Below are 15934 nucleotides of genomic sequence, written 5' to 3'. Positions count from 1 at the left end.
ATTGGTATTGGTATTGGTTTATTATTGTCACTTGTACCGAGGTACAGTGAAAAACTTGTCTTGCATACCGTTCGTACAGGTCAATTCATTACACGGTGCAGTTACATTGGGTTAGTACAGAGTGCATTGATGTAGTACGGGTATAAACAATAACAGTACAGAGTAAAGTGTCACATCTACAGAGGAAGTGCAGTGCAATAAGGTGCAAGGTTACAACAAGGTAGATCGTGAGGTCAGAGTCCATCTCATTGTATAAGGGAACCGTTCAATGGTCTTATCACAGTGGGGTAGAAGCTGTCCTTAAATCTGGTGGTACGTGCCCTCAGGCTCCTGTATCTTCTATCCGATGGAAGAGGAGAGAAGAGAGAATGTCCCGGGTGGGTGGGGTCTTTGATCCAAGGTTACCTTGATATCTCCATGTGTCTCAGGGAGGAGAGCCTTTTGACCCTGTACCAGCTCTGAAAGTTGGCCTCACTTTGTCCTCACAGCTCTATATCTCGAAGTGTCTTATCCAATTTCTCACGGTAAGTTCCTATTGAGGTTGTTTCCATTTCAGGTGGTGCATTCTGAATCATGACAACTCTTTGCATGAACAAAAATTGGTTTATTATTGTCACATGTATCGAGGTACAGTCTTGCATACCGTCCATACAGATCATTTCACTACAACAGTGCATCGATGTAGTAGAAGGGAAAACAATAACAGGATGCAGAATAATGTGTTACAGTTACAGAGAAAGTGCAGTGCTGGCAAACAATAGAACAAAACAAAAGAGCTGGTCATTGACTTCAGGAAAGGGGGCGGTGTACATGCACCTGTCTACGTCAATGGTACTGAGGTCGAGAAGGTTGAGAGCTTCAAGTTCTTGGGAGTTAATATCACCAACAGCCTGTCCTAGTCAAATCACGTAGATGCCACGGCCAAGAAAGCTCAGCAGCACCTCTACTTCCTCAGGAAGCTAAAGAAATTTGGTTTGTCCCCTTTGACACTTACCAACTTTTATCGATGCACCATAGGAAGTATCCTATCTGGGTGCATCACGGCTTGGTGCGGCAACTGCTCTGCCCAGGACCGCAAGAAACTGCAGAGAGTTGTGGACACAGCCCAGCACATCATGGACACCAGCCTCCCCTCCTTGGACTCTGTCTTTACCTCTTGCTGTCTTGGTGAAGCAGCCAGCACAATCAAAGACCCCACCCACCCGGGACATTCTCTCTTCTCTCTTCTTCCACCAGATAGAAGATACAGGAGCCTGAGGGCACGTACCACCAGGCTCAAGGACAGCTTCTACCCCACGGTGATAAGATGATTGAACGGTTCCCTTATACAATGAGATGGACTCTGACCTCACTATCCACCTTGTTTGACCTTGCACCTTGTTGTCTATGTGCAATACACTTCCCTGTAGCTGTGACACTTTACTCTGTACTGTTATTGTTTTTACCTGTACTACCTCAATGCAGTCTGTACTAACTCAATGTAACTGCACTGTGTAATGAATTGACCTGTACGATCGGTATGCAAGACAAATTTTTCACTGTACCTCGGTGCAAGTGACAATAATAAACCAATACTAATACCAGTAAGGTGCAAGGCCATGACGAGGTATGTTGTGAAGCCAAGAGTCCATCTTATTGTACTTGGGAACCATTCAATAGTCTTATAACAGCAGGATAGAAGCTGTCCTTGAGCCTGGTGGGACGTGCTTTCAAACTTTTGTATCTTCTGCCCAATGGGGAGAAGGGAGAATGTCTGGGGTGGGTGGGGTCTGATTATGTTGGCAGCTTTACCGAGGCAGCGAGAAGTGTGGACAGAGTCCACGGAGGGGAGGCTGGTGTCTGTGATGTGCTGTTCCACAAACTCCTAATCTTCTCTCTGGATCTCCAGTGGAGCATCTTCAAACATCTCCCCTGCTCATCAATTTCTCACTTACTCCACCAACCTCCCTTATCATGTTAAACACTTCGATTAAATCTCCTTTCAACTGACATGGATGGCTGCATGACTCTATAACGCAAGGGGCAATTTACAGTGGCCAATTAGCCTACCTTCCAGGGTCAGACAGGGGACAGTGACCAGCTGAGTGGGAACAAAATGGCTTGACTTAAGTCGGGGTCCAGCAACTTCTGGGCAAGAATGGGGTAGGTTGAAGTTGGCAGTGGTGGTGGGGGGAGGTGCCATTGGGTTCAGTCCTCGAAGGGTTAATGAAATGATATTCCTTCTCGCGAGGCAGTGTGGAACTGAACACACCTCTGATTTCTCCACAGCTTGGGTTTGAAAACATTCTTTTGCATCAGTTTTAGCTGATCTGCAATTTCCGTCCCGTACTGTAATTACACAACCTTCAGACCCAGCCAGGTCAGCACTTTGCAATGAGACAAAAAGCCACTGATTAGGTGAAGCCTTCTGAGCTGCTTGTGTTTTGTTCTGTGCCTTGTGCGTCTGTCAGCAGTTGGTGTGCACACACCTTCACCCTCCCGATCTTGGCTTCGATCTCACCTTCAGCTGCTACTGAACCCAGCTCCCAAAGTGGGGAGGTCTTCCCTCGAAGGAAACTCTCTGGCTCCCACTCAGACCCTGAATTCTTGAAAGAAGCAAACATTCCCCTAATCTTTCCTAGAAGGGCGAACTGAGAGCCCACCTGCCCCCTCAGGAGGACAAGGAAGTTCCCATGGCAGCTATTTTGAAGATGAACAAGGGAATTGAACTGTTGATCTTGAGGTGTGTGTTCAAGTCCTACCTGAGCATCTGAGGATTTAAATTCATTTGGTAAATCAGAAAATAAAAAGTCAGTCTCAGCCACAGAGGCCATGGAACTATTGTATTGTTGTAGAAACAGGGAAGGAAAGGCAAAGGTTCAGGGAAAGAAATCTGCCATCCTCACCTCTTCTGGTCTAGTGTGTGACCTCAAACTCACGGCTATGTGGTTGACTTACAACTGCCCTCTGAGTGGGCTCAGGAAGCCCCACAGCTTCACAGGTAACTGAGGATGGGCACAAAATCCACCTCCCTTTCCAACTACCTTCAAGGAATAAATATAGGTCATGACCGATATTTAGCCCCCCGATCAAGAACAACAACAAAAACGCCCAGACACTCTCGGTCCTTCCTGGTTGTGGAATCTTGCTGTGTGCAGCCCGGCTGGCATATTGCTAATGCGAGGGGAGAAGCCACACTGTTGCGTTCAGCTGGGAGGACTGCTGATCAGCCGGAGGGAGTTGTGGAGCTGTTGGATCTTCCTTTGTTTCGATGTGAGGTTGGGGAGGGTGGGGGGGTGGGGGAGGGGAGCAGACAAAAGTGTTTGCTCTGCACATTTCTTTGCTCCCTCTTCCTCGGCAGTATTGTGAAACCTGCCCATTCTGTACAGGCTGTCATCAGCGCACTGTGAAAGCTACATTAATCACGCAGTGCAACAATAATCCCCTTCAGAAAAGCACTCGGCTTTTGATGAAACAAAAATCAGACCAAATTGTATCGGGATTTGAATCCTAATGGCTGGTGATATTTTGCAATATCACTTTAAAGCCGTGTAGTGTCTTGAATGATTCTGTTAAGGCTTTTTTTCACCCAGGGTAAATTTTCTACCAGTTGCTTTAAGCAGAAATACTCCAGGAATTTTGCATTCAAAGTGGTGGAGAATGGTTTAGATGTAAGAGTGAAGGTTTGCTTCACTCTTCAGGTGAATGCAATGCTGATCTCAATACACTTAGGTTCACAGAGTTATACAACACAGAAATAGACCCTTCAGCCCAATTGGTCCAAGCCAACCAAGATGCCCGTCCAAGTTAGTCCCATTTGCCAGCGTTTGGTCCATATCCCTCTCAGCCTTTCCAATCCATGTACCTGTCCAAGTGTCTTTTAAAAGTTAAGATAAGATTTCTTTATTACATCAAAATACAGTGAAATGCATCATTTATGTAAAGTGTCCTGGGGGCAGCCCGCAAGTTTTGCGACGCTTCTGACACCAACGTAGCATGCCCGCTACTTCCTAACCTGTACATCTGTGTAATGTGGGAGGAAACCGGAGCACCCGGAGGAAACCCACGCAGACACGGGGAGAACGTACAAACTCCTTATAGACAGCGGCTGGAATTGAACCCGGGTTGCTGGCGCTGTAATAACGTTAAACCAACCACTACACTACTGTGCCTGCCCTTATTATTGTACCTGCCTTGACCATTTCCCTTGTCAGCTCGTTCCATATACTGACCACTCTGTGTAAAAAAAAGTTGCCCCTATTAAATCTTTCCCCTCTCACCTTAAACCCGTGCCCTCTAGTTCTTTGTGAGAGTTTGTTCAGTCCATTATTCCTAGGTATTGCATCAACCTGCCCCAAAAGTGCCAAGGCTTACCAACATCCCAGGTAAAGATTATACTCTGAACCTGCTGACCTCCCTCCCCAACAGTTATGCGGGAGCACTTTCACCAGAAGGACATCCTCTTCTTCTAACCTCGAGATGGCATTGATTAGACCACATTTGGAATATTGTGAGCAATTTTAGCTCCCATATCTAAGGAAGGATGTGCTGGCCCTGGAGAGGGTCCAGAGGAGGTTCACAAGAATGATGCTGGAAATGAAAGGCTTGACCTATGAAGAGCATTTGATATCTCTGGGCCTGTACTTGATGGAGTTCAGAAGAATGAGGGGGGATCTCACTGAAACCTCCCAGAGACTGAAAGGCCTGGATAGAGTGGACGTGGAGAGGATGTTTCCATCAGTGGGACAGTCCAGGATCCGAGGGACATCCCTTTAAAACTGAGATGAGGAGGAATTTCTTCAGCCAGAGGGTGGTGAATCTGTGAAATTCTGTGGAGGACAAGTCATTGGGTGTACTTAAGGCAGAGTTTGATGGGCTCTTGATTGGTAAGGGGGTTAAGGGTTACGGAGAGAAAACAGGAGAATAGGATTGAAAAAGAAAACCAGCCATGATTGAATGGCGGAGCAGATTCGATGGGCCGAATGGCCTACTCCTGCTCCAATATCTTATGGTCTCTGTTATCCATTTTGTAAGACGTATCATTTCTCATTCGCTTATAACACAAAACTCGCTGACTTTGGCTCCCAGGATGGCAGCATCCTCACTTTGACATTCTCGACCTAGCTTTCACATCCCAATGCCATCTTACCCTGAGATAGCCAACATTCCCCAAACCCAGAACCCTCTGAGGTCACGCAGGAAACATGTACCACAACTGCTTATCCTTCCCTAGGTGGGGTAATCACTCAACCACTGATTCTGGGAAGAGTTTGAATCCCAAATAAATCAATTTGAGCATCTGAATTTAGGAAATCTTGGTAAAAGTGCCTCTCCAACTGGTCTCTTCCATATCCCAGAATTTTGTTGCTCCATCGTTAGCATCATCTCAACTCTCAGCTCTGGAACCCCCATCCTGAGCCTCTCTGACACTCTCTCCGCCTCAAACATCCTCCTTAATCTACTGCAACAGGTAAATCCGTGAGGGAGGCTGTTTGATCTATTATCCCTCTGCAGTCCATGAATGGTCCATGGACCCATGAACACTACCTCATTATTCCTTTTCTCTGCACTATTTACTTCTTAGTACACAATAATTTTATGTCTTTGCACTGTACTGCTGCTGCAAAACAACGCATTTCATGTCATATATGGTTTGGAGAGTATGCATTATGAGGAGAGACTAAGGGAGCTCGGGCTTTACTCTTTGGAGACAAGGAGAATGAGAGGAGACATGATAGAGGTGTACAAAATATTAAGAAGAATAGATAGAGTGGACAGCCAGCGCCTCTTTCCCAGGGCACCAATGCTCAATACAAGAGGGCATGGCTTTAAAGTAATGGGTGGGAAGTTCAAGGGAGATATCAGAGGAAGGTTTTTTACCCAGAGAGTGGTTCGGGCATGGAATGCGCTGCCTGGGGCGGTGGTGGAGGCAGGTGCATTGGTCAAATTCAAGAGATTGCTAGATAAGCATATGGAGGAATTTAAAATAGAGGGATATGTGGGAGGAAGGGGTTAGATAGTCTTAGGCGAGGTTTAAAGGTTGGCACAACATTGTGGGCCGAAGGGCCTGTATTGTGCTGTACTCTTCTATGTTCATATAAGTCAGTGATAATAAACTCTGATTCTGATTCTGAATGTACTTCAAAAGTGCTTTGGGATTGAAAGCGACTCCCATGTTCTCACCTCCTATAAAGCAGCTACGTTTTCCTATTTGGTGTGTGTGGCCACAACCCTTTGGGTCCTGCAGTGGGTGGTTGTCAGCACACAGCTCAAAGTATTCAGCCAGGTTTTCAATTAGCTTTCCTTGTGTGCCAAGACTTGTGGAGGGAAGGTGAAGTTAGACCGGGGAAAATGGGATTGTTCTCCTTGGAGCAAGGAAGGCTGAGAGGAGATTTGATAGAGGTGGACATTCAGGAAGGGCTTGAGGGAGGGAAGAGAGGGGAGCTGTTCCAATATAAAACAACACACAAAACGCTGGAGGAACTCAACGTGTCAGGCAGCACCTATGGAGGGAAAAGTACAGTCGACGTTTCGGGCCGAGACCCTTCATTGGGACTGGAAAGGAAGAGGGCAGAAGCCAGAATAAAAGGGTTGAGGGGTGGGGAGGGGGTTAGGATCAAGAGCTGGCAGGTGATAGGTGAATCCAAGATAGGTAAGTGGGGGAGGGAGGAGGATGTGGGAATGATGTGAGAAGTTTCTCAGTTCCCCCATTCTCTGCTGCATCTGCTCTCATGATGAGGCTTTCCATTCCAGGACATGCGAGATGTCCTCTTTTTTTCAGAAGACAGGGTTTCCCCTCCATTGCTATCAATACAGCCCTCACCCGCATCTCCTCCCTTTCCCTCACGTCTGCCCTCACCCCATCGCCCCCCCCTCGACATAAAACAGGGATAGGGTTCCCCTTGTCCTCACCTACCACCTCACGAGCCTCCGCATCCAACACATCATTCACTGCAAAACCTTGTGTCTCTGTTCCAATATAGTAATGGTTTGAAGACTGTGAGGCCACAGATTTAAAACGGTAGGCATAAGAGACAAGGGAGATGTAAAGAAAAGCTTTTTTATTACGTAAAGAATGGTGACTGTGGAACGCTACCAAAGCAGTCGATAATTCCTTTCCCGTCCACAGATGCTGTTTGGCCCCCTGAGTTCATCCAGCAGATTGTTTGTTGCTGCCGAAGGGGGCTTGACAGTGTTGATGCTGAGATGTTTCCACTGGTTGGGGAGTCACAAAGAAGGGGACACTATTGCAAAATAAGGGGCTGGTCATTTAAAACTAAGGTGCGTAGGAGTTTCTTCTCTCTGTGGTGAACCTCTGGAATTCCCTGTCCCTGAGGGTGGTGGAGGCCGGATCATTGGGTATATTTAAGGTGGAGATAGATGAGAGCTTAAGGGACTGAGGTGTATGGGGAACCAGCACAGAAGGGGAGTTGAGGCCAGCATGGATCAGCCACGATCATATTGAACAGAGGGGCAGGCTTGAGTGGCCGAGTGGCCTCCTCCTGCTCCTATTTTCTTGTGTCCTTGAGTAGGGGTGTGGAAGCAGAGTCAGTTAAGACCTTCAAGAGGAATTGGACAGGCACTTGAGAGAAAATAACTTGCAAGGCTACGGTGCAGCAGAATGAGAATGATGAGATGGAAATGTTGGGAGAAGGCACAGGCAGTAGTCTCCCACCTGTGCTGTAACCATTGTACGATTCAATGAGCCTACAGAGGGAGAGGTCAAAAAAAGAAAGAGGCAAACCTCATCTCAGAGACCGAGAAACTCAGCGACATAATCAAAGACCCCACCCACCCCCGACAGTCTCTCTTCTCTCCCCTCCCATCAGGCAGAAGATACAAAAGCCTGAAAGCACGTACCACCAGGCTCAAGGACAGTTTCTATCCCGCTGTTATAAGACTATTGAACAGACCTCTTGTATGATAACATGGACTCTTGACCTCACAATCTACCTCGTTATGACCTTGCACCTTATTGTCTGCCTGCACTGCACTTTCTCTGTAACTGTAACACTTTATTCTACATTCTGTTATTGTTTTCCCTTGTACTACCTCAATGTACTATTGTAATGAAATGACCTGTATGGATGGCAGGCAAAACAAAGGTTTTCACTGTACCTTGGTACATGTGACAACAATAAACCAATTTTACCTATTTTAGAACATATCTTTCTCCTGCTTCTGTTCCTTTAGATATGATATCAAGGAAGACAACACTCTACGCATCAAGAGGGTGAGCAATAATGACGAGGGAACCTTCACCTGCGTTGGAGAAAACCGGGTGGGCATGGTGGAGGCCACTGCTACATTGACTGTACGAGGTAAGAGATGGCTTTGCCATTGCCTGGGTAAGGAGGAGGAGTCAACTGAATGTTGTCAAAGGATGCACTGCTCATTCTGTGATGGCGCAGTCACCAACTCTGCTCTGAGTTATCCCTGGCCATTTTGTGATGTGACTTTCCACCTCCAAATGCCCCACTCTACCAATACCATTGGCCATCATGGGTGAAGACTATCCTATGCCAATTGGAAAGTAAAGGGACTTGCTGGGAGCTGATTCAATATTCTTCATTCCTTTATCTCTATGCTCCTGTTTATTTTATTGTATTAAACTAATTGTTCAAAGAAAATTATTTTTTTAATCGCCTACAATATTCTGGAGATTCATTCCTAGAGAGCCTGGGTGAAGGGTTAAGGGGAAGGGTTGTCAGTGTTGGTGGGGGTGAGTATGTAATGTTGGGGGAAGGTCCTATGGGAAGTGTGCATTCTCCACTTCCGGAAAACAGCGTAGGACAATCCAAGCCGCTGACAATTGGAAATGCTAGGGTAGGGCTTACAATGGAGCAGGCCATCAGGATTGCTTTTCCTTACTTGGCTCGAGCTGACAAATCCAAGATGGCGTCATCAATCCTTTGGTTTCACCCACCTTCCAGAAAATGGGAATTGCCATCTTCACGACCTCTATCCTCACTGGCCTTCTGTCTGCTGATCCCCTCGATGGTGACTTAATCTGGTGGAAATTCCATTGTACTTATCTCTCATCCTCACCCACCACACCTTGTCTTCTCCAGGAACCACCACCGCACACCCCCCAACATCCCCACCCAACTTCCTTGCCAACCTTAATGACAAAGTACTCTTATGACCTCCCACTGAGTTTCTCTCTTAGGTTGACCTGAAGTAGTGTCCAGAAGTTTAACCTCTTCACTAGGGCATTCCAGGAGAGGTTGGTAACATTATTTCCCTGCTATGATATTTTATAAATTTAGTATCCCAATGATGTTTGCCTTATTATTCACAGGAGAGTCCTAGAGATTAGTCTTTCTGTTGATAAAGTGATTAAGAAGGTGTACGGCTTTGTAAACCAGAGCATTGAACGCCAAATGAACAAAGTTACACCACATTTTGAACAGACTTCCCAATGGACCTCTACTCGATGGAGTTCAGAAGGATGAGGGGGGATCTCATTGAAACCTACTGACTACTGAAAGGCCTGGATACAGTGGACATGGAGAGGATGTTTCCATTAACAAGAGAGTCTAGGATCCAAGGGCACAGCCTCAGAATAAATGGACATCCCTTTGAAACGGAGATGAGGAGGAATTTCTTCAGCCAGATAGTGGTGAATCTGTGGAATTTGTTGCCACAGAGGGCTGTGGAGGCCAAGTCATTGGGTGTATTTAAGGGTTATAGGGAGAAGGGGGAGAATAGGGCTGAGAAAAAAAAAATTCAGCCATGATTGAATGGGGGAAGAAAACTCAATGGGCCGAATGGCCAAATTCTGCCCTGGTATTTTATGATCTTATGGCTGGAGTAGAGCGTCCAATTCAGGACCTGGCAGAGTGTCAAGTCCTTGGACAGGGCCCTCACATGAGACATGAGCGACTTCAGTTCTGTGGGAGCAGTGGAGAAATGAGGATTCTTGAAGTACTAAGGAGGGACACCATTGATTCAGGAAGGATTTTCATAGAGAAGGGGAAACTGTTTCCTCTGGCAAGTGGTTGAGAAACCAGATATCATATATTGAAAATAATTTCCTAAGAATTAGAGGCAAAACGATGAAGAATTTGTTTGTACGCCAGGTTGTTGAGGAGTGAAACAGAGGATCTGAGTCAGTGATAGAATTGTAGAGACATTGAAAGTTAGATTGGAACTGTACTGAAAGAGGACGTACTTTCTTGGGTTATCTGGTTTTAGAATTAAATTGGATAGACCTTGCAAAAAAATTTGCAAATAGACTTTGCAAAAGGTGTACAGGGCTGAATGGGATCTTTCTGTGCTGTGAGAATCTGAGAAGGAGATTTGCCTCTGCTCATCAGGGCTAAACATGAGCAAGATTGTCAGTAGTTATACTCATCTCCACACACCTGGGTTAGCTCCGTGCATCAAGCTCTGAGTCAGGAGGTTGTGGTGTGGGTTGGTGTATATCTCTGGATCCAAAGCCCAAAACAAGCCATTGCAGTAGAAGGGAGTGCCGCTCTCTCAAAGCGTCTGTTTTCTGGACGCGACGTTAAACCAAAGGACCTTCTCCTTTCTCAAGTTCCAGAGAGCTGTGGAACCAGAGCAGAGGTTTTATCTATATTTCTGAGAGCTGTCTGCGCACCTTGACTGTGATTGGTTGAGAGATGATTTGAGCTGATGTGGACGTCACTGAGAGTCAAAGAGTAACAGAGTTGTACGGCAGGGAAACAGGCCCTTCGGCCCAACTCGTACATGCCGACAAAGGTGCCTTCCATTTGACTGTGTTTGGCCCATATCCCTCTAAACCTTTCCCATTCATGGACCAGTCCAAATGTATTTTAAATGTTGTAATTGTACCCACCTCTACCACTTCCTCTGGCAGCTCGATCCATGTACCCACCACACTCTGTCTGTAAAAACCTCAAGGTGGAAGAGGTTCCACTGAAGCCTGAGGTGTCCAACATCCAAAGGTGCACATCGGCTGCGTGGTCTTCTGATTGGCCAGTTTCAATCTCCTCAACTCCCCTTGCCCAACATGGAGAACGGGCAGCAGACTTGAGCTCTACTGGTAGCTAGAGCAAGGTCAAGGTCACCACTGAGGGCGGGCAACTTCTGCTCAAAATCTGAAAGGGAGCTGGTCACAACCCCTACCCCTCCCTCTCACCTCCGCCCTGTAACTCCACTGCTTGCCCATATATGTAATAACTCGAGTTAGGCAGCAAACTGGAACCTCAGGCCGAAAGGCCTGTTCCGTGCTCTGTAACTTCTTGATTCTTTCACTGTGAGTATTTGAATGGCCAAGGCACAGAAAACTAAGGGCCAAATATTGATAAATGGGAATAATACAGTTGGTGCTTAATGGTCAGCATGAACAGGATAGGCCGAAGAGCTTGTTTCTGCGCTCCATGGCTCTATGGCACCAAGGGGTTAGTTTCATTTTGCTTTCCATATTGAGGGATCAGGAAGTACAGGAATAGAAGGAGACTTCAGCCCCATGCAATGTGCCTAGGAAGAACCTTCTTGCTCTATGAACCAACTCCATCTACCCAAATTTCTTAATATCTTAAGTTATCAAAAATCCACGAATTTCAGGTTTAAGTGAACAATTGACATGGCCTCTATTGCCAATTGCAGAAGAGAGTTCCAAATTCCTTACTACCTCTCCACATGGAAATGTTCCAACTCACTCCTGAAATTCCTCCCCCTAACTATGGTTCTTCGCTGCTTATTCATAGACTCCCAACCAATGGAAATGGTTTCTCCTCTCTACTCTTTCATTTTCCTTTAGTATCTTGAAAACCTCTTAACCTTCTGAACTCCAGAGAATACAACTGTAGTTTGTGGAACCTCTCCTCAGAAGTTAACGCTAGAAGTCCAGGATTCATTGTGATAAATCCAAACTACAATCCCTCCAAGACCAATATGTCCCTCCCCAGCTGTGGAGCACAAGAGAATTGAAAATAAAACAGAAGCAGGAATAAGCCACTAAGCCCCTTGTGCCTGTTCTACCATTCAATAGGATTATGGCTAATTGCTTAGATTCATAGAGCGATACAGCATGGATACAGGCCCTTCGGCCCAACCAGTCCATGCCGACCACGGTGCCCACCCATCTAGTCTCAATTTTCTGAGTTCGGCTCATATCCCGCTAAGCTCTGTCCCTCCATGTACCTATCCAAGTGCTTCTTAAATGACACTGTTGTACCTGCCTCACCCACTTCCTCTGGCAGCTCGTTTCATATACTCTCCACCCTCTGCGTGAAAAAGTTGCCCCTCAGGTCCCTTTTAAATCTTTCCCCTCTCACTCTAAACCTATACCCCTCAGTTTTAGACTCCCCTACCCTGGGGAAAAGACTGTTACCGTCCACCTTATCTATGCCTCTCATAATTTTAAACATTTCTGTAAGGTTACCCCTCATTCTCCTACATTCCAAGGAATAAAGAACGAGCCTGGCCAACCTCTCCCTATAACTCAGCCTTATCTCAGTGCTAAGGTCCTGTGCTATCCTCACATCCCTTGATTCTCATACTTGGAGCTCACAGTGCTCCAGGTGAGTTCTAATTGAGGTTTTGTGCATCTACAACAGTACATCTCTTTCCTATTCTACTCCTTCAATATAAAGGCCAGCATTCCAAACAGCTATTATAAGTCTCTCCCATACCTGTCCGAGGTATTTTTATCATGTATAACTGGTCACCTCTGTTGGTTATAGGATTGGTATTGAACATAGAACATAAAACATTACAGCACAGTACAGGCTCTTCGGCCCACAATGTTGTACCGAAATTTTATCCTGCTCTAAGATCTATCTAACCCTTCCCTCCCACATAGCCCTCCATTTCTCTATCATTCATGTGGCTATCTAAGAGTCTCTTAAATGTCCCTAATGTATCTGCCCCCACAACCTCTGCCGGCAGTGTGTTCCACACACCCACCACTCTCTGTGTAAAAAAACTTACCTCTGACATCCCCTTTATACCTTGCTCCAATCTCCTTAAAATTATTAGAATTGGTTTATTATTGTCACATGTACCAAGATATGGTGAAAGCTTTTGTTTGCATGCTATCCAGACAGATCATTCCATACATTAGTGCATTGAGGTAGTAAAAATCTGAGGTTATTTCTTGCTGGCGTACTCTATTTCTTTTCTGTGTTGATCAGCTGTGCCAGTACATGGAACTGCACCTCGAGTGAAAGAGTTATAGAGTCATTTAGTTCTGCAACACAAAAGCTGGCCCTTCAGCCCAACTCGTCCATGCCGATCAGGGTGCCTACCTGAGAGAGTTCCATCTGCCTGCATTTGGCCTATATCCCTCTAAACCTTTCCTATCCATGTACCTGTCCAAATGTCTTTTAAATGCTGTCATTCTACCCACCTCTACCACTTCCTCTGGCAGCTTGTTCCATGTACCCACTCTGGGGAAGACACTGTGACCATTCACCTCACTTATGCCTTCCATGATGCTATAAGCCTCTGTAAGGTCGCCCCTCAGTCTCCTTCGCTCCGGGGAAAACAGTCCCAGCCTATCCAGCCTCTTCTTATAACTCAGTCCCTGTGCTCCTCCCCTCCCTGCGACTTCCTAAGTCTCCTTCCCAGTTCCTATGAAAGGTCTTCGACCTGAAATGATGACTCTGCTTCTCTTCCCCCAGGCGCTGCCTGACCTGCTGAGTGTTTCCAGCATCTCCTGTTTTGATTGCAGATTTCCAGCATCTGCAGCTTTTGATTTTCAATAAGAGATACGCTGGGTCCGAATCAGGATCAGGTTTATTATCACTGACATATGACATGAAGTTTGTTGTTTTGCAGCAGCAGTACAGTGCAAGACATAATAGTTACTATACGTTACAAAAATAAATAAATAGTGCAAAAGGGGAATAACGAGGCAGTGTTCATGGGTTCATGGACCGTTCAGAAATCTGATGGCGGAGGGGAAGAAGCTGTTCCTGTAACATTGATTCAGCAGGGATGGATTGGAACCTTCTCTCACCTGTCGGCTTGGGGTGACAGTGGGACAGAGAGGGAAGAGAATCTCAAATCTCGATCCTCATTACAACCTCAAGCTGAGCGCGAAGCCCATCCCAACCCAATAGCCGTCCTCTTCTCGCTCTTGTGTGTGGACAGTAGAGCACTGGGGTATGGTCTTGGAGGGCAGCTATTCTCCAAGGTACCAGTGCCCCGGGGGGGGGGGGGGGGGGGGTGGGTGAGCAAAAGAAGGAGACGTTGACAGCAGGTGAAGAGAAGTTCAACAGGAAACGTTTTAAACAAAATCTGTTTCATATCCCGTAGACTCTTCACATTAAATGGCCAGACTTCATTCTCCCACACATAAGTGCACATATAATCAGGTCCCACTATCAGGATATGTACAAGCTTGTGGAAGTGAATCACTTCACTCTGGTTTCTCTCTCCCTACCATCCCATTAAATTCCTGAACATCAAAGGATCGATTCCACATTTAAACCTGCAGAACTAGAATCAGAATTCCACCTGGAAAGCCGGGAACTGCTTTCTGGTATCCTGTATGGAAATATAGAAAATAGGAGCAGTAGGTCCTTCAGATCTTTGAACGTGCTCCACCATTTGATACAGTCATCGCCAATCGACAGTCTTAATCCTATATCTCACACTCTCCCCTTGCTCCTTAGATGCCTTTCTCTGTCTAGAATTCTGTCTACTCCTTCATAGATATATTCAATGACTTGGCCTCCAGCACCATCCACAGCTTCACCACCCTGTGAACGAAAACACTTCTCCTCTTCTCAGTCCTAAATGTTGTACCCCCTACACTGAGACTGCCATCCATGGTCCTAGTTATGCCAACCAGAGGAAATATTCTCCCCTGCTCTTGTGTCTGCTCCATTGGGATCTCCTGTCATTCTTTGAAGTGAATACAGGCATTGATGACAGACAGAAAGAGAGAGAGAGAAAGAGAGAGAGAGAGAGAGAGAGAGAGAGAGAATAGTACAGAACTGGCTCTTCAGCTCATGATGTCTGTATCGAGATGATGACAAATTAAACTACACACAATCCAAATGAATCTTCATACTACAGTCCTTACAATTCAGTCAAGATGTTCCATGAACTCTTATCAGCCCAAGTATTCACTCTTGCCCTCTGTCCCATCACTATCCATGTATTTAATGGACAGGACATGTTACTAATGGAATCTTTTCCCTCTCCAAGTGGCCTCATCTTCAAGGAGAGACTAAAACAAATGTCTTGGCCGGTGTTATACACTAAAATGACCATATTTATATTCAATATAATTTCAGTTTCCTTCTGTCGGATCACCCTGTGTTTGTAATCAACAGCTACTTTCTTGTTTCCACTGTCAGTGAGTAATCCTTGGAACAGGACCCCTCACTTGTAACCCAGATCTGAGCTCACTTATCTCCTGGTCACCATTTCCCACTTGTTTCCAATTCACTGAACTATCCAGCACTGAATGGAGTCATTCAGTTCATTATGCTTACACCAGCTCCTCAGAAGAGTCCTCCACACCCTACTCTCTCCCCACAACCTTACAAACATTTCCTTTTAGAATATTTCTCCAATTTGCTTTTGAAGGTTCGTGTTGACCATCTTCAAGATTCAGACAGCTGGGGAAAAGAAATTCTCCTCTTTGGCCAATTGTGCCACTCCTGTGATTACCCACCATTCTGAGAGTGAAGTATCAACTTGATCAAAGCCCCATAATTTGGGTCACTTCCATTAAATGTCTCCCTTACGTTTGCCTGCTCTCCAGTTCCTCTCCAACTCTCAGAATTAGAATCATGCTTTGCCCGCTCCTACTCTCTTTCCCTCCTGTACACACCACACTCCTGTTTACATGTGCGAACAATGGAATTTTCACCTGATTGCTCTTGAAGTTGCAGCGCAAGTACAAGAGAAGTCCCAATGTCTGTCTGCTGATTTCCCACTGGATAAATTCCGTGTTCTTCAAAACTTCTCCTCGGGTTCCTCAGAGACATTATGGTGGGACGCACAGGTG

At 45.9% G+C, this 15934-nt stretch overlaps 1 protein-coding gene across 1 annotated transcript in view; it reads left to right on the top strand.

The window, feature by feature from the left end:
* robo2 (roundabout, axon guidance receptor, homolog 2 (Drosophila)) overlaps window positions 1–15934 on the top strand; it is a 1057792-nt gene that overhangs the window by 855023 nt on the left and 186835 nt on the right. The window contains exon 6 of the mRNA XM_052015293.1: window positions 8173–8300. Coding sequence (XP_051871253.1) covers window positions 8173–8300 — 128 coding nt within the window. The remainder of the gene's footprint in view (window positions 1–8172; window positions 8301–15934) is intronic.

This window comes from Pristis pectinata, chromosome 4, assembly GCF_009764475.1.
Source record: "Pristis pectinata isolate sPriPec2 chromosome 4, sPriPec2.1.pri, whole genome shotgun sequence".
NCBI classification, from domain to species: Eukaryota; Metazoa; Chordata; class Chondrichthyes; order Rhinopristiformes; family Pristidae; genus Pristis; species Pristis pectinata.
Note: the sequence above shows the minus strand (reverse complement) of the source record. Positions and strands in the feature narration are given on the sequence as shown.